At 46.1% G+C, this 23,871-nt stretch overlaps 1 protein-coding gene across 6 annotated transcripts in view; it reads right to left on the reverse strand.

The window, feature by feature from the left end:
• Positions 1-664: 664 nt before the first annotated feature.
• EDAR (ectodysplasin A receptor) overlaps positions 665-23,871 on the reverse strand; it is a 91,437-nt gene continuing 68,230 nt past the window's right edge. For 2 of the 6 annotated variants that reach the window (XM_088796044.1, XM_074332314.2), the window contains exons 6-12: positions 16,932-17,018; positions 15,861-15,989; positions 15,675-15,749; positions 15,310-15,382; positions 12,785-12,944; positions 11,573-11,633; positions 665-3,444 (exon numbers count right to left, since the gene is read on the reverse strand). In XM_088796044.1, coding sequence (XP_088652170.1) covers positions 3,122-3,444; positions 11,573-11,633; positions 12,785-12,944; positions 15,310-15,382; positions 15,675-15,749; positions 15,861-15,989; positions 16,932-17,018 — 908 coding nt within the window. In that variant the 3' untranslated portion in view covers positions 665-3,121. Of the gene's footprint in view, positions 3,445-11,572; positions 11,634-12,784; positions 12,945-15,309; positions 15,383-15,674; positions 15,990-16,931; positions 17,019-23,871 lie in introns of all 6 variants that reach the window. The other 4 variants (XM_074332312.2, XM_088796043.1, XM_088796045.1 and 1 more) reach the window with 3 other exon arrangements.

Here is a 23,871-nt window from a genome sequence, read left to right on the forward strand (position 1 = left end):
ATCTGTCCCAATGTTTCACCTGTCGCGCTGTGACTTTGCAGTTCCTCATACGGGTAGGGTGGGGTCTATTTCCCTACCCTTGACTCTGGGTTAGCCCTGTGACTTGCTTTGGCCAATAGAATGAGCTACAAGTGATGGAATGCCAGTTCTGAGCCTAGGCCTGAGGAAAGTTCCTGTAACTGTGCTCATTTTGGTGCTTCTGTCATTGCCATGAAGGCGCAACTGGCTAGATGACTGGTTTGAGGAGGAGGAAGAGGAGGGGGAGGAGGAGCAACAGTGGAGCAGAGCTTCCCCAGTTACACTGTCCTAGCAGGCAGAGACCCCAGCTGCGCCCAGCCTTAGTTGCCTAGGACCCTTCCTGACCTCTGAGCTATAATAAGCAAATGACTGTTGGTTTAAGTCACTGAATGCTGGGGCAGTATGTTACACTGGTAGCAGTAGCTCAGTGAATCAGTGCCTTGTAAACTAATGATGGCAACTTGGAAAGCAATGCCCCAAGTGGTTTTTACACGATCTCATTGTAACGCTCACTTTTGTTGAGTGACATAACATTTTAGGCAATTCATATCTGGCTGGTCCCACAGTCTCATCACACACAGGCCAAAAACCAGGAACAGAGCAACCAGAACCTTCTCCACTCCCTGCCTCCCCTCCGAAAGAACTCACATTGTAGCAGTCTGTAGTTCTCCTTTTTATTAGTTTGTTTATTGAAACTGTAAAATATAATAAGTTATATATACAGAATTAGACAAAAAATTGACAAGACTTCATTGACTACGGGCCACAGCTCTAGCCTGGGGTGTTTCCTAACTGTTTTTAAGTAGAGCAAAATAATGACTGTCTCCATACAAAATGGCAGGTGGAGTCCCAGCTTTGGTCTGTGATAATCATTATGGTCTCAGTGGATTTGAATTCCATATGTAGACTGAAGCTTATCAGAGTAAATGTTTCTGGGCCTGGTCTCCAAATAAGTAAGTGACAAAGGAATGTGTACGTCTATAATGTCTAACTAAAAATGGCAGGTTGAGAGTCAATGAAACGTGGTCTGATGCTGGCTGGACCTCTGGCTCTAGAATTCTAACAACATAAAATTAGGGACCCTCCCCCCAGGGTAGGGGGCAGAGAACAGCCACCCCTGATCCTTCTCCGAAAATGTTGTTCTAAAGAAGTTGCAAGCTATTATCCTGGAACAGCATGCTCATCACAGGTGACATTTGCAGTCTAATCAAGGGGAGATTCTCATCACCATGGTCACAAAGCAGAGGAAAGGGGCACCACAAGGTTTCAAGAGGAATTAAAAAAGGTGATTAAGTTTTGTCGTGGCATATTTAACTCGCAGGATATACTAAATGAGTTCTGACAAACAGCAGCAAACAGACATGGTAAATGATGAAATTAAATATTCAGGACCTAATTATGATCCCATCACAGTATGTTCTACATTCATTGGTGGGAAATGGCTTGTTGGCTTTAAACATATGACTGATTTCTTCCCCCAAAGCATTTGCTCAGTCCTACGACTTGTAATTGAAAAACAGAAACAAAAAATAACATTGCTTTATTAGTGAGAGGCTGATTTTAATTTAGTAAGAATCACAGTCAGACCTGTCCTTAGGGAGCTCAGCAGTGCGCTCCAAACTAACCCCTGGTGCCATCGTTACCCTGCTCCCAAGCTCTTGGCAATTGCAGGTGCAGTAAGAGAATTTACCAAGAACCATGTCAGTTTATTAACTTTATTTCTGAATGTATGCCAAGAAATTGCAGTTACCGTGAAAACTCCAAATCCGAGTTTTTCCATTTTCATTCCCATTTTCCTGGACAACTTACTGTATTCACTTCCATAGAGCACCTTGAAGGCCTGGCATTTCCTATAGCTCCACTTTCTTTTTGCTCACCTGAACCTTACTTTTCCTATGATGATAGAATCACAAACTAACCTCTCATTTGCAGAGGATAAACTGAGGCCTAGGGAGGGAGAAGAAAACGGCCCAAGTTGGCACCACAAGAATCAGGTTTCCGGACCCCAAGAAGGCTCTTCTTGTACAGGGGGCTCCACTTTCCCTGACTGGCTCAGAAGGACAGACTCTGAAACCCTCACATCATGCATCTCGTCCACAAGTCTTTAAACACTCTGGAAATTTAGAATTATGCATGTATGAACTCTTAGGAAGTCATTTCCCTTTCTCAGCAGAGCTGACCACTCATTTCTCTTTAAAGCAAAAACAGCATGACATGTGATTTAAATGGCTTGTGACCTTTGAGCACGGCTGCCCCCAAAGGGTCAAATCTGACTGAGAATGAGAGTGGAAGGCAATTCATGTATAATACAAAACCATTGGGCTCCCAGGTCTAAGACTCACACTGTAAATGAAATTGACTACAGCACAGGTCTACTTGATTGGACAAATATGTGCCTTGCGTATCATGACATAAAGCAGGCTACAAAGTGAGCTCTTCCATTAGTGACTAGAAGGGTTGTAGGAATATGGATGGCCTCAAGAATAAGCAGAGTTATCCTAATGAAGTCACTTGTGCTGAACCTGAAACAATACATTGAGTGGGGTATTTTGTAGCCATTTTACCAACTTTTGAGCTGATTTCTTCACGAGGATGGCTCCTTCATCACTTCAGTGGGAAGCCACCTCCCTCTCTTAGAACTTTTATTACATTTCCTTAGAATCCCCTCATTCAGGTTGTTTGACATCTTCTAGCAAAGTGGTTTGTGGACATGCCTTCCGTCTCTCACTGGGTTGTAAACTCCTTAAACAGGGACCAGATTCTTCACCTCTGTCATCCCCACATTGTTTGGTTCATTTGAGTACCCAACAGTGTTCCTTGAATGAGATAATGGCAGGTGGGCTGGCTGGATGAATACATATTCATTTCATCTGGTGAGGTGCCAGTGGGCAGCTGGGAATATCCTAGCTTTAATCTTTCGTCTTTAGTTAGACTGGAAGATAGACCTCATTTCCTCTTGTTCCCTGGAACAGCCTAAGGCGTACCCTGGTGACATAGCTGAAAAAGCCTTGATTCTCGGTAGTCTGTTGGCACCACTTGAAGTTCCAGAGCCCCCATTAGATCCTTTGTGCATCCTGAGAAAGACAGTCCACAGGTAAGTTCTTCAGGATGTAGTGGGCACCTGGGAGGCAGGCGGCACGACCCCGGCCCACTCCAGTATGTCTGCACACAAGGACTCCACGGCATCCAGCCGCTCGATTTGCACCAGTTTTGTGAGCAGCTCTGGGATGCTGTAACCTGCTGTGCTGATACGGTCAAAAAGCTGCAAGCCATCTGTCATGCCCCCAATCTCATCCCTCTTTAGTCCAAAACTCTCGGCGAGGTGACGCCATGTTTTCACAATGGCCTTCTCAGAGTTGTATGTGGAGCTGAGCATTCGGCTCGTCTTCTCAAGACAATCAAATGGCAGCTCCGTGGGGCTGAGACCTGTGGAGATTAAAGGGCACAGTCGGGCATTGCAAATGGCAGTCAACAGAAGCCCAACACTACCGAAAATATTTTTTAAACTTTAAAAAAAAAATTGTAAAATAAAAAAACACCGATGCAGAAAATCATACAAAATAAATGCATAGGTTAAGGCAAACAATACCTAGGACTTTGGCAGCCATAGGAGAAGTCTCTCCACAAACTCTAATCCCAATAATACCTTTTCTCCTCCTAGGAAAATAACCACCATTTTGACAGTTATAGTAATCCCCTCAAGACCATTTTCAGCAGTCACCAAAGCCTTCAGTACAGCCTATCCTTAGTAGAATAACCCTGCCTTACTTGGAGCTGGGCTGAGAAGGAGGTCAGGGGGAAGTACCATATCCCTTTATGGGGACAGTAGTCACCTTTATGAAAGGTGCTCTCAAAGACAGCCCAAAGTTGGTGTTATCTGAGCCAAGTCACTGGTTCTCAGACCTCACTGTATATAAGACTCGCCTAGGAACATTTTAAAAAATTGATGTATTTCCACTTCTGGAAGATGGAATAGACATGTTTTTCCCTATTTCTCCTGATAAATAGAACTAAAACCCCTGGACACTATGTATAAATCAAACGTAAGAAAACTCTGGAAAGGGGAGAAAAAGGAAGACTGCTAGGGACCTCGGGACTGGAGCGATGATACAGTGATGAGTTCCTTGGGTTTTCTTTTGCTGCATCATCCAAAACATGGAGCTGAAGAGTCCAGTAATCCAGACACAAACAATAACACAAATAGCCCAACAGAAGCCTGCTCTCTCTTTTCTTAGCTGAAGCAGTAGGAAAAGAAGCTTAGCAAGAAGAACACATTTAGACAGCAACTGCCTTGTTACAGCTGAACACCACAGAAAAACTGTGGTCCCAATCCCACCAAGGCCAGCAAAAGCTGAATGGGCAGCCTAGGTGTCCGCCCTCATAGGCTGTAACATTGCACCAGGGTAGTGTCAGGGAAGGCCAAGTAGGGAGCCTGGACTTTCTTATCATCAGCTGGTAACAAGCCTCCCCACCTCCATGGAGTCAGTGGAGACTACCTGGAGAAACAGAGTCCCACCTCTCAACCAGCAATAAAAAAGAGTGACACTTGGGTGTCACTGAAGGCTGAGTGGGAGCTTGAACATCTACCTCCACCTGGCAGTGACAAGGAGGCACCTGCTTCCCCTGACATAAGAGGTATCATACGAAACTAGGTACAACAGAAGGTTTAAATAAGATCCAGAGTCTCATATGTGACATAAACTGTCCAGGTTTTAATAGAAACTCACTCATCATACCAAGAACCAGGAAGGTCTCAAATAAATGAAAAAAGAGAATCAATAGATGCTAACACTGAGATAACAGAGATGTTAAAATGATCTGACAAAGATTTTAAAGCAACCATGATAAAAATGGTTCAACAGTAATTGCAAACATGCTTGAAACAAAGTTAAAAAAAAAAAAGCTTTAGCAAGAGATAGAAAATATAAAGAAGAACCAAATGGAAATGTTAGAACCAAAAAATATAATAATCAAGATTAAAAACTCAGTAGATATGCTCAATGGTAGAATAAAGACAGAAGAAAGAATTAGTGAGCAGGATAGTAGAATAGAAATTACTGAATCTGAACAACAGAGATAAAAACAAACTGAGAAACACAGAGCCCATGGGATCTGTGAGGCTATAACAAAAGATTTCACATTTGTTTCATGGAGTCCTAGAAGGAGAGGAGAAAGAAAGTGGGGCTGAAAAAAGAAATAATGACTGAAAACTTCCAGACTTGGAAAGCAACAAAAGCCTACAGATTCAAGAAGTTGAGAAAACTTCTAACAGCAGAAACCCAAAGAAAGTCATATCAAGACACATTATTAACAAACTTCTGAAAACTACAGATGATAAAGTCTCAAATGCAGCTGGAGAAAAACAACACCTTACCTATAGGAGAAAAACAATTAGAATGGCAGCAGATTTATGATCAGAAACCTGGAGGCCAGAGGGAAGTGGCACAGTGTTTTCCAGTATTGAAAGAAAAGAACTGTCAACCCAGCATCCTGTACCCAGTAAAAATATCTATCTTTCAGGAATGAAAAGGAAATCATGACGTTCTTAAGATGAAGAAAAACTGAGAAAATTTGTCACTAGCAAACCTACCCTAAAAGAATTACTAAAGGAAATCTCTAAACAAAAAGGAAATGGTAAAAGAATAAACCTTGTAACATCAGAAATGAACACAGTAAGCAAAATTTGGGTAAATACAATAAGCTTTCTTTTCAAGTTTTCTGAATTATGATGGTCAGTTGAAGCAACTGATGTAGTTCTAAATATATGTAGAGGAACTATATGAGACAATTATAAACAGGGAGAACATAAAGGGAGGTAAGGTTTATATACTTCAGTCGAGCTAGAAAAATAATGACACCAGTAGACTGATGTTATGTATATATAATATAATACCTAGGATACTACTAAAATAGTTATGGAAAAAGTTGCACTCAAAACACACCAAATGCATCACTCAAAAAACATCAATATGGGCAGGTTGAAAGTAAAAGAATGGAAAAAGAAATATCATGTAAAAATCAACAAAAGGAAAACAGAAGTGGCTATTACATCAGATAAAGTAGACTTCAGAACAAAAGAAATTACCAGAGACAGAGAGGGACATTATATAATGATAAAAGGGTCAATTCACTAAGAAGACATAGCAATCTTAAACGTGCATTCATCAAACAACAGAGCTCCAAATATGTGAAATTAAAAACTTATAGAACTGAAAGGAGAAATAGACAAATCCACAGTTATAGTTGGAGACTTCGACACCTCTCCCTCAGTAACGATAGGACAATTAGAAGGAAATCAGCAAGAATACAGAACTCTACAACACCATCAACCAACAGAATCCAATCAACATTTATAGAACACTGCACCCAACAATAACAGAATACAAAATCTTTTCAAGTGAATGCCTTATACCTCAACAAAAGGATTTAAAAGAATTGAAATTGTATACAGAGTGTATTCTCCTACCACAATGGAATTAAACTATAAATCAATAACAGAAAGACAACAGGAAAATCTTCACACACAGGGAAACTAAACACACTTTTTTTGGTAGGGAAGGGCAGGGATTGAATTTGGTTCATTACATTTATTTCCCCATGGAGTTAATGCATTTAAAGACATGGCTTATTTTTCAAATGGAGAAGCATTGTTAGGTTCCTGTCAGCTTCCTTGACTTTCCTTTCTAAGAAAATTGGTTTGTATGTGGGGACAGAGGGAGGAAAGATGTGGGGGTCCTCCTCTTTCTGGGAAGTTCTGGAACCAAATGCTGTTGGTGTTTCCCAGGGAGGGAAAAGTCACTGGCAGTCACTTCCTGCTCTATATCCTGCTTCCCTCTGTGAGGAGAGCCACTAGCACTGGGAATAACTCCACAGTGCTGATCTCCCACTGCATTCTGGGAGCGCCACTATTCAGCAGGCCTCTGTCTTGCAACACAGTTGATGCATTTGATGTGGTATGAGGACTAAACAACACATTTATAAATAATCCATGGATGGGTCAAAGAAGAAATCTCAAAAGAAAGTTTTAAAATGAATCAAAATAAAAAATACAACATATTAAAATTTGCAGGACACACCTAAAGCAATACTCAGAGGATATTTATATCACAAATGCATATATTACAAAAGAGCTAAAGTCTCAAGTCAATCATCTAAGCTCCCATCTAAAGCACCTAGAAAAAGATTAGCAAAATAAACCTAAAGTAAACAGAAGGAATGATATAATAAAGATAAGAGCACTAATCAATGAAATCGAAAAAAGGAAAACAATAGAGATAAACATGAAAAGAGCCAGTTCTTTGAAACAATGAATAAAATAGAGACATCTCTAGTAAGATTGGTGAAAAAAATAAAAAATAAATAAGACACAAGTTACCAATATCAAGCAGTTAAGAAGAGGATATGATAACAGACTCCACAGACATCAGAAAGATAATAAGGGACTACTACAAGCAATTCTATAGACATAAATTTGAAAACTTAGATGAAACAGAACAATTCCTCAAAAGCATAAACTACCACAACTCACCCAATATGAAATAGATGATTTGAAAGCCTCATCACGATTAAAGTAATGGAATTTGTAGTTTAAAAAATCACCCCTCCCCACCTCCACACCCTCCAAGAAAAATCTACAGGCCCACAAAGTTCCACTGGAGAAATCTGCCAAACATTCAAAGAATTAGCACTAATTCTACATAAAATCTGGAAAATAGAAAAGGAGGAAACACTCTCCAGCTTATTCTGTGAAGCTAGTATTAGCTTGATACAAAAACCAGATAAAGAAAGTATAAAAAAAGAACACTGCAGACCAATATCCTTCATGAATATAGATGCAAAATCCTTAACAAAATATTAGCCAATAGAATTCAACAACATAGTAAAAGAATTATACGCATGACAGGTGGGCTTTATTCCAGGGATGCAAGGCTGGTTCAATATTTAAAAATTAATGTTATCCACAAAATTAATGTAAATCACTTATGAAAAACCTAGAGCTGTCATTACCCTTACTGGTGAAAAACTGAATCCTTTCCCTTCAAGATCAGGAACAAGACAAGAATGTCTGCTCTCATCTCTCTTATTCAACATAGTGCTGAAGTTATAGGCAGGACAATGAGGCAAGGAAAGACATACATGTCGGGAAAAAAGAAATCAAACTGTCCCCATCTGCAGACGTGCTTATCTATGTGATTATCTCAAGGAATCTAAAAGTAAACTCAAACCTTATAAGTGACTTCAGCAAGGTCACAGGATACAAGATAAGCATACAAAAAACAACTGTATTTCTATATACTAGCAATTAAAACATAGCGACTGAAATTAAAGTAAAATGTTATTTATAATCATTCAAAAAATAAATAAAATACTTAGGTGTAAATCTAGCAAAATATATACAGGACTTGTATTCTGCAAACTACATAATGCTGGTGAAAGAAATAAAAGAAAATCTAAATAAACGAAGAGACATACCATTTTCATGGATTAGAAGATTCAACATAGTATAAATGTCACATCTCCCAAACTTGGAATACAGGTTTGCTGAAATTCCCATCAAAATCCTAGCAAGATATTTTATAGATATAGGGACAATTATTCTAAAATTTATGTGGAAAGGCAAAGGAACTAGAATAGCTGAAACAATTTTGAAGAAAAGAATAAAGTTGGAGCAATCACTCTATCTAATTTCAAGATGATATTACATAACTATGGGAATCAAGACTATATGATTTTGGCAGAGGGATGGACATACAGATCAATGCAACAGAACAGAGAACACAGAAAATTGACCCACACAAATATGTCCAAGTTAATTTTTGACAAAGGTGCAAGAGCAATTCAATGGAGGAAAGATATCCTTTTCAACAAATGGGGCAGGAACAATTGGATATCTATAAGCAAGAAAATGAACCTCAAGTCTCTATGTTATGTAAAAATCAACTCCAATTGATCATGGACTCAAGTGCAAAATATAAAATTAAAACTTTTAGAAAAAACCCATAGAAGAAAATAATTGGGATGTAGGGCTAGGCAAAGAGATCTTAGTCTTGATGCCAAAAATAATCTATAAAAGGAAAATGATAAATATAACTCATCAAAATTTAAAACTTTGCTCTCTGAAAGACCCTGTTAAGAGAATGGAAGGACAAGCTACAAAGTGGAGAAAATATTTACAAACCACATATCCATCAAAGGTTTTGCATCTCGAGTGCATTAAAAAAATTCAACAGCAAAAAAAAAAATCACATAATCTAATTGGAAAATGAGCAGAAGACATAAAGAAGCATTTCCCTGAAGAGGACATACAGATGGCAAATAAGCCCATCAACAGATGTTCAAACATTAGGGAAATGCAAATTAAAACCATAATGAGATATCAAACACACCTATCAGAATGACTGAAATGAAAAATAGTAACACCACCAAATGCTGGCAAGGATGTGGAGAAACTGAATCATTGCTGGTGAGAATATAAATGGTACAGCCATTTTGGAAAACAATTTGGCAGTTTTTTTTAAAAACCATGCAACTACCATAGGACCTAACAATTGCACCACTGGGCATTTATTACAGAGAAATGATGACTTATGTTCATATAAAAACCTATACATGAATATTTATAGCGGCTTTGTTCATAATGGTCCAAAACTGGAAACAAGCAAGATGTTCTTAAATAGATGAATGATTAAGCGAATTGTGGTACATCCTTAACATGGGCTACTACGTAGGAATAAAAAGAATCAAACTATTCAGTGCAACAATCTTGATGAATCTCCAGTAACTTAGGCTGAATGGAAAAAGCCCGTTGCAAGAGGTTACAATAGTGCATGTTTCCACTTACATAACATTCTTGAAATGACAAAACATAGAAATGAAGAAGAGATTAGTAGTTGCCAGGGGCTAAGGAGGGGGTGGAGTGGGTAGGAAGTGGATGTGGCTGTACAAGGGCAACCAGAGGGGTCCTTCTGGTGATGGCGTGGGCTCTGTCTTCACTGTATCCATGTCAATATTATGATGTGACTTTTACGGATGGTCTGGCAAGCCGTTACCATTGGGAGAAACTGGGTAAAGGGTATTGCAGGATCTCTCTGTATCATCTCTTATCACTGCGTGTTAATCTTCAATAACCTCAAAATGAAGTTTAATTAAAAACACAATGAAGATGTTGATGCCTGGGACTCACCCCAGACTAATTACGTCAGGATCCTGGGGCAGGCGGGCGGGCAGAGGGAGATAGTGTAAGACTGACTCTCCAAGTAACTAAAGTTCACCAGCAGGGCTGGGCACTGCTGGTCTAAGGTTCTCAGCCTCAGCTGTGTGAGTGGCATCTTGGGATTGTAAGGCAGGTGAGAGGGTGACTGAGTACAGGGGTACAGGGGCTTCAAGCTCTTCACACTCCCCATATCACTGGAGAGCTTCCTCTTTCCTAAAATTAATTTGAAAAACCACTGTCCTGGGGCACGGGCTCTTAAAACCAAGACATCTTTTAGAGCAAAGAAGAGCTTACTAGGGTGAGAGAATGCATTCCCGGACCATCCTCCCCTGGGCGGCTGAAGGCTCCCAGACATGCAGGCTTGAGCAGACTGGCTGACCCTGGGGTATGAGTATTTGTGGAGAAATGCCACATTTCGACAGGCAGCCGAGTAGAATTCTTGGCCCACTGAACTCACCCTCAGTAGTTTTTTCTGCCCAGCAGAGCGCCCAACCAACCAGTCTGGCCCAGGCTCGGTGTGCAGGGTTCAGCCCAAGTGAAGAAATGAGAAGGCACCAGGCTGCATCCCTGCTGCCTGGGCCAGACGGGAAGGGCCATGGAGGGAGTCGGCAGGACAGAAGCAAGTGGCCCAAAGAAGCCGGGGAAAATCCCCTAACCTCAGTGATGAGGGTTTCTATCTCCTGAGTGAATAAGAAGGTAATTTAGAGACTGGATTTGGAAGAAATTGGGAGTGTGGATTCTGGTTTCAGATAGAAATACAGTCAGAGTATAAACCCAGTCCTATTGCCTCTTCCCTGCCCATACCCCAACTGCAGAAGGGCGAGGCAGGCTGGCTCAGCTTGCTCAGGAGACATCTTTATGAGGGGAGATGGTCCACACAGCACGAACTGCTAGAAGGGACGGGGGAGGACAGCTCTTATTGGGTAAGTGACTGATTGCCAAAGATTTCAAAGATGAAAATGCCCATGGAGAGAGCATGTGGGGGGCACGGGAGGACACCTAGCTCATTCCACCCCTGTTTTCTCCAGCACCCGGTGTCCTGACGCCACATGTCCCTAAAGCGAGGTCCTGGATGGGGTGGATGTGGCTCCTTGTCTGTGAGGGAAGGGCAATAGGACATGCTGGGGACATGTGTAACATAGTCTGGAGCCAGATTCCTTGTCCCTCCACCTGGAGTCGGATCAGCTGGCCGTTCCATGAGGGACATGACAGGTGGGATGGGCAGCTTTCCTCAGTCCCTTCCCAGGAGCATCGGGGCTCCTGTTAGAGCCTGTTGCCCCTGTCAACCGTCAGGGGCCAGACCTGGGCTAAGTGTCCCCGGAGGAGTTCTTGTATGCTCACCTTCCACGACTCCGCACACATTGGCATACACATCCAGTATCTTTTTCCTTCGACTTTGAATCTATCAAAAAAGTAAGAGAATATAAATTTTCAGAAAGGGGCAAAAATGGTAGCGAGCACAGAACCAAGTCCTCCAGCTCAGTGTTGGCAGATAACTGCTCTCCCCTGATTTCCAGTCATAAATGCTGAATCAAGTCCTTATATGAACATCTTATCCGTAATTCAGGGAAGAAGCCTTTCTTTGGGTTCTCCAACTCCAGCACCTTTAATGCCAGTGGTGGGGAAGGGGTGCTTCTTAGGCTCCACCGGACATTCAGACGCAGAAGACAACCCGAGGCCACACCTGGCATCGGTCTATCTGGAAGGATGAATGTCGGGGACCCCAGCTTGCCAGCGGGCAGCCAGGAGATGGGGCCCATGACGTACAGGTGCAGAGCGGCCCTGGCTGAAAGGTCCCACACCCCACTGGAGCCAGTATCTCTCGTAACAACTCCACAGGCCTCCGGGGACCTGCAAGGGACAGACCCCACTGCAGAGGTCACTGACCTGGGCAGCCCAGGGGATGATATCCCTGTCAGGACCCAGGCCTGCTCCAGCCTCTCAATTCAGGGCACTTTTACCATGAGCAGCACTGCCTAGCAAACCGAGCTGACGTGATGCTTGGGTCAGGCTGCCATGTACATGCTAGATGGACTCTCAGGGAGCCAGGGGCAGGGCCACGTGCCCCTTTCCACACGCCCTGCCAAAGCGGGTTCCAAGGTGGCCTGCTTCAGGTGACAGACCACGTGGAGCATTTTTACATGAGACATATATATCTATACATAGCTATGTATAGATAACTATATAGTTATATTTAACTATTAATGTAACTATTGTATGTCTAGTTGGATATATGCCAGCATGTTTATAACCAGACATATAATAGTTAAATATTTCTGTCCTGTGGCATTCCAAGCAATTTTAACTTGTATGTCTTTGCTTATTATTTTTCATTTTCTTCTATAAAGCTATACAATAAGAGAAAGACATTTTCTGTTTAAAAATATCTTGCTTTAACCCTGCCGTTCCATCTAGGTTTCCTGGCTTGGGCTGGTGGGCGTACTGCTGTGCCACACAGCAAAGCTTTCTCAACAGGGAGGTCGTGTCTTTTGGTGCATTTCCCCACCGCACCAGTAAATCAGAAGGTGTGTGAAGGGGCTGCCAGAGCCTCACCCCGGCCGCCTTGGTGGTGGTGGCCGGCTTCTCCCTGGCCAGGTGGACCAGCGACAGCAAGCACAGCTCCGGAGAGCCCTGCTTGTCAGTGGCGGGCTCCTCGTCACTGTCCATGCTCCGACTCAGCAGCTGCTCGTTCTCAGACGAGGCGTCATTCTCACTGTGGAAACAAGAACGGGGTTCGTTAACGGCGCCTGGGAAGGTGCAGTGAGGACGTGGCCTCCCAGTGGTGGGGATGGTTGGGATGTGGTGACTGTTCCTCAAGCTTTTACTAAGCAGCTCGTGGGCATAAGGCACAGGACATGAGCTGAGAAAGACACAGCCTCCTGCTCTCCGCTCCTTTCCAGGTAAGGAAGTTGGATGTAGGGCCCACAGGTGCTGTGTGAGCGGAGAGGCCCTGGGCGTGCCTCAGGGCTGTGGGGATGGCGTCTGCTCATCCCTCCACCCCACCCAGTTCAGGAAAGGGTTCTTGACTGTGTTACAGCTTCCTATTATTTCATCCAGAGAAGCACCAAGTTCAACCTTGTACGTTCACGTAGCAAACAAGTTGATGTGCCGGTACGGAATCTGTGCCCGCTCCCTGGACTAACAAAAACGAAGCTGAACACACCAGAACAGGGGGATCTCCTCTCGACTAGAGGGTGACCTAGCTGAGATGTGTGTGCCATGGGGTGGGGGCCACAGCAAGCCCAGTGAAGGGCTTCGGGAAATCGCACAGGAAGGCAGTGGGCTCACGTCACAACACTGCTCACTGCACAGGTCCACAGCCCTGGGCACGTGTGGGTTGAAGCACAAACTCTCAAAATCATTCCGAACATCTGAAAAACAACATCCTTTTTTGTCAGCCTCTTGCTTGTTTCCTGTGGTTTGGCTGAAGACTTATAAGGAATTATATTTGCTAGTAACTGGGCTAGAGTAATGAAGTCCACACTCAAACATAACCCTAGAGACAGGATGATACAAAGAAAACAAAAATGGTGGGTAAAACCCACGAGGTTTCAGGCGTCATGGCAGTTGGCTGGCCTGCCGCTGTCCTTGGGAGTAGACAAGGTAGAAAAGCACTGCTGTCCCCAGGCCACCGAGTCGCCCCAGGTCCTTTCCCTAAGACCCGAGAGCAGGCGGAGGGAATGAAAGCTCAGTGCCTTGTCTTCTGAAACACAATTTTCGAGTGCTAATTTCTACTTAACACTTGTATATAAATAAGCTATAGTTTTCCAAGTAGGGTCCCCAAATATCTCCTCAGTCTTTAGAGGAAACTTAAGCCATAGGATGTGTCTCTGTCCTTTTAAGTGCTCTTTTTTATCCCCTTCCTCTTGGGAATGACAAAAGGCTGGAAGGGCAGACCACAAATTCCTTGGGTTTTGAAAAAGGAATCATTGGAATCAGAGGCACTTATCAAAAACCATTCTCTGCGGGCCTGCCTAGTTGAGCACACAAAATCTGCTTTTCTTTCCCAGTATGCGAAGATTTCATGCTTTAAGTTTGCTTCCTGCCCTTGTGTCAGGAATGTTGAGTTTTTCAAATGAGATAATAAGTTTGGTAGTGCTTTATAAACACCAAAGCTCTTCACAGACATCTGGATTCATTATCATTCCTAAAATGCAAGGCTTTGCAAGAGTTCATATACCCTGGAAAGGTCAAAGGCTGGGGGTTCGGAGAGGAGGGATTTAACCTTTCCTCTTCCTGTAACCAGTTTGGTGACCTCTCATGTCGCCAATAAAAAGTTTACTTCCATCCACCTTTGATGTTACAGCCAGGGCTGATTCCGCATCCCAGTGTGTGTGTGGTAAATACAGTAAAGATTTCACTGGTCAAACCTCTTCCTTGAGAAGCCTTATTTCACTAAGCGTTAGTGGTTGGTTCAAAGCCCGTGGAACATAGACTGGAGCCAGATGGCCTGGAATCTGCCCCCAGCCCTGCCACTCACGGAGTGTGTGACCACACTCTGTGGTCGTGATAGCTTCCAAGCCTCGGCTTCCTACAAATGTGGATAATGTTAGCACCTTGTTCACAGGGCTTATGGCGGTGACACATTCACTCCTGGGGGGTAATAAGCACTATTTGTAGCCATCATCACCTCCACTGTTACAGTATTGTGGGGATCCACTTCCAGCGTTAGCGCTGTGCTGTCGGTATTTGTATCGGTGGTAGCAGCACTAATAGTAACCAGGCTCCTGGAGAGCTGGGGGCATTCGGAAGCTTTGGGGTCTGCATGAGGAAGGTAGACTTGAAGAGGAAGGCGTGGGGCATCGGCCCTGGAGGAAGGGAGGAGGGAGACCCAGAGCAGCAGGAAGGCATGAACTGCCTGCCCTGTCACTGCCTGGCTCCTGCTGCAGGGGAACAGCGAGGCTGAAGCCCGTGCTGACTGGGGCTGCCTCGCTGGTGCCTGGAGCCCTGGAGCCCAGCTTCTAGGCCGGCTCACAGTGCATGCCTTGCCTGGCATGGCCGGCTCCCCCTCCTACTCAGGACCCCCGAGGACCCCCTGACTTCAGCCTGGAACTGGGGGCTGCCTCAGCTTCACTTACCTCTTGGCAGTCTTTGCCGGAGCTGCCGTCAGCTTCTCAAATTCGTCCTTCTCAGAGAAAATCACCACACTGTCTATAGGTAAATGGGAAGATTGGGGGAAGGAGGCGTTACAGTCGCTCCAGCTCTGAGCTTGTCCTTCCCCTGCTCACTGCCTCTTCAGCAGACCTGCCTGGGGACTCAGCCACACTGCCCGAAGGATTAAGCACAATGTGGGTTCACCGACACCTCTTCCTGCGACTCCTGTTCTAAGTGGCCTGAGAACATAGCCAGTTAGGAGGTCAGGGCGTGGGTGTAGCGGCAAGAGGGGCAGAAAATCTAGACCCTGGAGACAGACACCACGCGCATGGGGACTCTGTTTGCAGACCTTGGGCCTCTTTCTTCTCCTCTTCCTTGCTCACTTGGGCTTCCACACTCTTCACTGAGTGGCTGGTGCAGCAGGCTGGTTGGAGAAAGAGAAGGGTGTGAGCAGCCAGGCTCATGGCCTGGGTAAGTTGACAGAGCGGTCCCGGGGGGTGGGGTGGGGGTGGGGCAGGTATCGGGGAGCCGTCACCTGGGGCCGAAGGCTTTGTCTTCATGATGTAGAACATGATGATGAGGACAATGGCAATGGCCATGATGAAGATGGTGGACATGGCGATGATCAAGGCCGTGGCCAGGTGTCCTTGGCCTGACAGCTCTGCTGAAGTCGGGGAGAGAAGGCAGGGACTTAGGACTCAAGCATCCCTGCAGGGACCCATCCATCAGGCTGGGCCCTTTCTCCTCCAAGACCAGGGCCCCTGTAAACAATGGCTCTGCCACCGGGACACTTCCACAGGACCCTCAGAACCCAAAATGCTCGCTTAGTCTGAGAACCCAGCCCTATAAGTTTGCTTTGTCTGTCTCATCAGGACTGCCCAGGAGCTCCCCATGCGGGTCTCAACAGAGACAAATGCAGACTTCTCCAGGACACCATGGTTTGGGTTTGCTCAGTTGTTCCTGGGGTGCTTGCCCTTGGTTCTACTGCTCTGGAGACCTGGTGTGTGTGCTGAGTGCACCATGGGATTCTGAAGCACCCTAAGCCTCACTGAGAACCTGAGCCTTAAATATGCTTAAACAACAGGAGCAATGAGACGGTGCTAGGTCTTGTCCAGAGAGAAACTGTGGAGCTTGGGGGCCCTCTTCCATCCTTCCATCCTGAAGGGATTTGGGGGTAAAATGTACTTATTGGAAATGGACATTAAAGTGTTGTGATCAGCAGGTTTATATGAAAACCAGCAACAGCAACACAACTGCGTTGACATGAGGCCCAGCCAAAGCCCAGGGGTGGTGCCCCTCCTGCCCTCACCACTGGCGCCCTGAGCACCACCCCTGCCGCCCTTAGAATGTGCCTTCCCTACCAACATGTTCTAATGGGCCCAGGGCACCCAGGGAGCCATCAGTTCCACTCCTTGCAGAGATAATTACTAACTGCCAGCAACCTGGGGGAGTCGAGTGTGATTGACTCACATTAGGGAGGTGATTTGAATTGGGGAAGAGCTCCGCAGTCATTTCTGATAATTATTTCCTCTCCACTCTCACCCAAGCCCCCTCTTATGTCTGGGTGGTTACCTCCAGAAGATCGATACCTGAGCACTCTCCCTACCTTTGTGGGCATGCTGGAAAGGAGAGAGGGTGCTGCTGCCAGAGGTGCTGGGGAAGTTGGCAGAAACCCCCGCAGTGGCGCCCGCACCTGCAAGGAGAACAGTCACTGTGCATCCCTCAGATAACCTGCAGAAGCCACACCTTCCACACTGAAACGCAAGATGCGGCAACAGAGCTAACGGATCGAAAGTTCTAGATTATGAGTGGGCTAGAGTGGGGCGAGCTGGGAGAGGGAAGCATCCTCCTTCCCTAGAGTGCTTATAATGCCCCAAATGCATTCTGACCTCTCAAGGGTTATAGTTCTTGAAGTAAGACACACTGAAAGATAACTGCTCAAAGTAAGCAGCGGGGTCTGGGGGCTTTGCAAGCCTCTCCAACTCAATTTTCCTATGAATGGAGATAAAGTATATGCAGTCTATAAAAATGAGGACCGTATGTGTACATACAAGTATTATAGGGGGAAATAATACTTAAGTAATTCAATTACATAGAACAGGAGTGTATTTTTAGTACTTTCCCTAAAGGTAACAAAATAATATATGGTACATAAATTACAAAAGTAACATATGCTCATTATAAAAAAAACCTAGAAAAAAATCAGAACACAAGAAAGAAGTAAAAGAAATCGCCCAGAGCCTCACTGTCTAAAGTTGACATTTTGGTGTATTTTCTTCTAGGATTTTTCCTATACATTTTAAGAACAGTTACGACCAAACTTTAAGAACAAGTATGAGGTTAGTCTTCCCTTAAAACTGTGATTCATAAAACTTCCCTTCTATGTGAAAAGTGTTACTTAGCAGGGATGAAATGGAAACTAATTTTGTGATCAGTCAAATCACTAAATCGTTCAGTTAAAACAGACACAAATGTTCTACCACAGAAAAGATGACGGCCAACCTTCCTTTAGGCTGGACTTGGTTTTGCAGTTAAGAAAAATGATCAGGTTTCAAGTAAGTTTCCCCCTGTCTTGCTTTTGTCTCTACCAGTTCTGCAGTAATTGAGGAAGTGGGTGTGCCCTGAATAAGGACAAGTAAGTGGCCTCCCTGAAATCAACATGTCTGTCCTCCCAGCAGCCCAGCCAGGAAGACGGGCTCCAATGCGTGGACCCTGGTCAGCAAGGCTTCCGTGAGAAACAGGGATGTTTTCTTTAAGAGGAAGTGCTCAGGAGAAACTCAGCCACCTGCTCAGTGTGGTATTTCTAAATCCACCTGCACAGAGCTTGGGGCAACCCAGGAGACAGTGGTCAAGCCAACTGAGCAAAGAAAGTCCTGCTGAATTATCCACACATCTGTGTCTAGTACATAGAGGTCACAGGAGAGCAGGGCCAGAAACTTTTGATCCTCACCCCTTTGAAAACAAATAGAGAACTCTACAAATAAAACAGTGGTGGTTTGGGAGGGAAGAGCGACAGGCTGAGGATTGGCTCCTGGTGTAATTCCACATTTCTATTAAGTGCCACATGTTTCAGAGTCGGCCCGTTGCTCAGGTTGGACAGGAAATTAAACTGTCGGGTGCATAAGAAATATGATCTTTGGCTGAGGGGTAAACATGCAGGCCCTCCGGAGGGGCTGAGGGCAAACGTGACAGTCAGGAACGCCCTCCTCAGTACCCTGGACAGGGCTGGCTCTGGCGAGCACAAGGATGCTTGTTGGCAAGGTGAGGGCGTGTGTTACTGGCGCCATCCTGCTGTCCTTCCAGCCCGTATGGAGAGCAATTTTCCATGTCGTTTAAAACGTGAGTCACAGCTGTGATTTCATTCAGAAGATGGGCGTCTCTTCCCTGGGGATTTGCCACTTCTGGAGACCAGGGACTTCATTTATAGTGGCCTCTGCCCCCTTGCCTGGTTGCTGTCACTGGCGGCATTGCCTCAGACATGGGTGTGGGTGCCACCCAGACCACCACACGATGGATGGGCAGTCCTTTCCTTCTGCTGGGCATGATAAGCTCCGTGGTTCCCACTGCTTTTCTTTTTTCTCAACTGCTGTCATTGGGATGGATTCTTAGCTCTTCTACCAAGAGAGGAAGGGGTATTGAGAGGTATAAGGGGCACTGAGGCAACAGGCCTGCATGGGCTGCCCTGCTTGGAACAGAGGTGACCTGCTTGGAACAGAGGGGGACTCACTGATGCCCCAGGCTCCCAGCTGTGTCCCGGGGCCTCGCCCCTTCTTTCTGTAATGGCTGGACATTGAGAGGGCAGGAAGCAGAGAAGTGGGGTGTAGGACTTGGTGGGTGGTTGGAGAAGGGATGTCGCTGATGACAGCTGGAGGGTGTGGCTCTTCTTTCTTCCTCCCCTGGGCCTTCCCAAACCTGCTCTGCCCTGAGAACCTCCCTGCTGGTATCCAGAGCTTAGAGGCATTTCTTTGCCTTGTTGGAGGATAAATAGCTCCCTCTACTCCCCAAACTTATGACAAATCTCACAATTTAGAAGAGATTTAAATGAGGTTGAATTAATTAGCCTTCTTACCTGGCCTCAGAGCCAGAGGCCTAGCAGGGAGGTGCCGGTGGAGGTGTGCTCTCTCTGGGGGAGGCACATGTCTCTGACAGCTGCTCTCTGTCAAACAACGGAGCTGGAGGCTCTGCCTTTCAGGGCTCACATACCATGCAGATTCGCTTTGAAAGCCCCAGAGCGAGAAGATGGACTTCAGATTTTTAGCCCTGTTTGCACCGTGCCAGGGAGCAGCCTGTCAAACTTCATCCAATGACGTGAACAAAGCAACATGGGGCATAGCTTCCGGCCTAACTGATTTCCTTTTTTTTTCTTTTTTCTTTTCTTTCGTTTTTCTTTTCTGATTTCCTTTTTAAAAGCAGATAGGATGTTGAAAACGAAACTTATCTGTTTGGTAAGGGGCTCCAGGGAGATTAAGCCATGTAGTCAGGAAAAGACTACCTGTGGGCTCTATTTGTGTGCATTTGTCACCTTGGTCTCTTGTCCCTTTCTTGTCCCTTTCTGCTGGGGCCTCCTGGCTGAGGCTGGGTGACAGGTGGGAGTGGGGACACAAATATGCATACATCCAGGCCTGTGGTCTAGAGAGAGACGACAATGAGAGCAGTCCAGTAGCATACAGACTTATGAAATGCCTCTGCCCCCGACTGGCAGGGCTGGTTACACACTGACTTCACCAGACAACGTGTATGCGAGTCAGGGATGCACACGTCACTGCAGCCGGTGGTTGCCCGCCTACCCTTCTTCAGGTGTCAAGATGGGCTGCGCCTCTACTCTGATTTACCAGCCTTTGTCCCCCAAGTGAGCTCCAGCTGGTGTCAACTGAACAGCCTGGGCTGTTGTGTCCTGAGCACGTCCGAGGGTAAGAGGGAGAGTGGGCAGGAAGGCTGCATAACAAGAGGTCTATTTCTGTGGGCAGGTGCCCCCAGGACAGCACGCCATGGCCCCTAGGACCTGGCACAGCACGTTATCCTGTTCCAGGCTCTGCTCTGGCCTAATGAAAATGAACTCAGCACTAACAAAAAGACTTGGCATCTGGGAGTTTTCCCTTTGTTCCAACACGTGCTCTGTCATTCCAGTTCACTTGGCCTCCTTGGAATGGATCATTGATGGAAATGTTTCTCAATGTTGTTTCTGTTGGATGGTCAAGCACTGATCCAGAATGCTTCCATTGGGAGCCCAGTGTGGGGACAGAGTCCCAGAAAGCAGTTTTCAGGCTGTTGGCCTCACATGGAAAGGTGCTGGTTTGGTTATTAGACGGCCATCCGCTGCGGCTGGGTGGCCATCAGCTGTTGCCGGTTAGCCATTGGCCACTAATGTAACTGCTGTGGCTGCGCTGGGATTGGTTGGTTGGTAGAGAAACGGATGGCATATTGCAGCTAGCAAGTGGGGCGGTTGGTTGGCAGAGAAGCGGACGACAGATTGTGAATTGTGTGGCTCCTGCTTCCTGTGTCTCTAACCCAGCTGCCAGCGAGAATATAGAGGTATGAACCCCCATCCGTGGCTCCGTGGGTGTTCCTTTTTGGCCTTGCTGTGTTCTGTCCACCCGCCGAGAGTGGGACCAGAGACCCCGCATGACACTAGTTTCGGGTAAGTAAAGATGTGGTATTTTATAATAGGGGGAAGAGAAGGTTTGTGGAAACTGTAGTCCCAGAAAATAGGCAAAAATTTCCACACAAAGACTCCATTAAAATGAAAGAAAGTGGAGTCTGAGTTTGAGGGAGCATGACTCTGGTGAGTAAGCACAGGCTGGTCGGAGCTTTCTGGGGAGGACGCTCACCTTCCCTGGGAGGATTCTGAGAACTGTAAGCATGTGGCTTAACGTAGTTATACCTCTATTCAATGTGATGATAGGATTTGCGGGGGCTTTTGAGGTTTGTTAATCCACACAATTTACAAATGTGCCTGCATGTATTAGAGGTGGCTGGCATTCTCTACATAGGACAAACAGCTTGGGTTTTCAGGAATGATTTGTTGATTCTTGCAGCTGTCATCGAGGGTGCCTGAGGCTGTTGCATGGGCTCAGTGTCCCCTAGTGGCAGACCCTGGAACAGCGGGCAGAGCCTTCAGAACCTGGCTGCTAAAGTGGGGTCCCTGGGAGCTTGCTAGAAAGGCAGTCTTGGAACCCAACCCACGCCTGCTGCGTCAGGCTCTGTTTCTTGACAGGACCCGGTAACAGGTGTGCACAGTCAAGTCTGAGGGACACTACATTGGAAACAGCTGAAAATTGGCATTTGTGGCAGCCTAGGCTTCCCATTGGAGTTCTATCGCTGTTGGGTATCACACAATGACATCTAAAGGGAAATGTGCCACAGCACTCCTGGTGACAGTGGACTTCTCCAGAAGGCAAGTCCATCCTGGACTTGACTCTGGGGCCATAGTCATTGATGAGTGATAACAACGATGATAACGAAGGAACAACAATGGGTCCCTCCAGCACTCTGTGAGGAAAGGATTCTTGTTCACCGTGTCCCAGGTGAGCTGTGTGAGGTGACAGGAGGTCAGCTGTGTGAGGTGGAGCTGCGCCGGCTCCGGGAGGCCCGGGTGGTGTTCGCCTGCTAGGCTGAAGCTTTACCATCTGCTGCCTGCACACTGGAGTGGGCTCTTCATGCACACTGACACATCATCTCCTCCTCCCAACAATCTTATGAGATGGATATACCCATTTTACAGATGGGAAAACTGAGGTACAAAGTTAGGTAACTTTCCCAAGAATAGAAACTCTAATGAAACCCAAATCTGATGCCACGCCCTTTCTTCATCTGTTACACCATGCCATCTCTTTGCCATTACAATACGGATTTCTTTTTGAGGCAGCTCACAGGTACGTGCAGAAAGCTTTGGTTGCACCAAGTGGATCGTCCTCTTTGATGTCACTGAAAAATAACTGAAGGGCTTCTTCTCTCACTTCCATCTAATGTTGATTTGCCAGGACACAAACAATGATGGTACAGGAGGCGGGGTTGGCTGTGCTTGTTCACTGCAGCCTTAGCATCTAGAAGAAAGGCCTGAAGCTTTCCTGATGGGCAAACCATAAGCAGGAGAGAAAGAGGCCCGGTTTCAAAGCTCTTGAGTACCCTGGGGCAATCCTGCCACACTCCTGTGGTTTATGGAAGAATTGTCATTTACACTTGCTTCGTGCTTTCAATTTTCAAAGTATTTTGTACACATATGTGACAACCTTTTTAGTACACTGAGAGGATATTATTTTCTCAATTATACAGGAGAGAAAACAGAAACTGAGGGAGGCTTTCTGGCTTACATGGCATTTCACAGTCCCAGAGTACCAGGGTCCACCCTAAGCTCTACACGTTATCTGTTTGCATGAAGATGACCATCCACCCAAAGGCAGGACCAGTGGGAACGGGCGGCCATCGTCTGGCTTCCCTCATACAACTCCGTGGTCCTGGAGACTAGAATGACGTTGTTCCATTTAACAGTAACTGAGCGGCCCATCCTGAGGGCTGTGGATGGCACACTAACCACACTACGACCGCTTCTGCAGCTGCAGCTTGTTCCAGCCACACAACAGCAAATGGTTGGCAGGTGAGGAAACTGAGGCTCTGAGAGGTTAGATGACTCGTCTAAGTTACTCAGGAATTTAAACTCAGGCAGTGAAGTTCGAGAGCAGGGCCCATAACCCATATCAGGGCTGTCAGTGAGGTCCTGGCAGCCCCTGGGGACCTGTTAGCCTATATTCTCAGTCCCCTGGACCTGACAACTCAGGGGCAGCCCAGCCCTGGGTGACTACAGCCGGCGGGGCTCTTATGTGAATCACAGCCCTATTTCTTTAAGGATGAAAGAGTAATGGCATTGCACCCATGAGGGTGGCGAGTCCCCAGGCGCTGGTTCAGACTGTGCAGCCCTGGGCTCACTCCTGCACAGCTGGCACCCCTGGCCCCGCCAGCCCTCATTGGTGTGTGCCTGTGTCAGGCTTTCCCTGGGGTCCATGCCAAGTTCTCTTTGTGGGTTGTGTCATCCATGATCCATTGACTCCAGTATCAAGAGCATTAGCTTCGCATGGAGAAGGCCCAGGAAAATCACATCAAGATCAAAGCAAGCTTCTCAGGTAAAGGCAAAGGAACGCTCAGTGACTGTGGGCTCAGGAAGGAGAGCCCGGTGGGGCCTGGGCAGCCAGTTGGTGAGTTGGGGTCCTGACTGATGAGGGCTCACCTAGTACCTGGCTTTGTTGGGATGGGCTGCTGATGGCAACCCTGTGAGTTTGGGCCTTGGTGTCTTCATGGAGGCTGTGATGGTAACCAGTCCTACTAGCCCTATTTGCTGATTTCTCAGCAGGCGCCCTGGGTAAAAGCTCTCTTGATGGAGAACCAGTGCAGGGGAAAGTGCAGACCCCAGAGGTGGAGAGAGCAACTTTCATGTCCACACTGGAGACTGTGATCCAGGCATGGCTCCATTCACCATGTCACCCCACAAGGCCTAGCTGGCTGCATTTCCCCATTTCCCAGATGGGCAAAGAGAGGTCTGGGGACTTGCTCCC

This window comes from Rhinolophus sinicus, chromosome 2 (genome assembly GCF_057876585.1).
Source record: "Rhinolophus sinicus isolate RSI-liver-muscle chromosome 2, RSI-T2T, whole genome shotgun sequence".
NCBI lineage: Eukaryota > Metazoa > Chordata > Mammalia > Chiroptera > Rhinolophidae > Rhinolophus > Rhinolophus sinicus.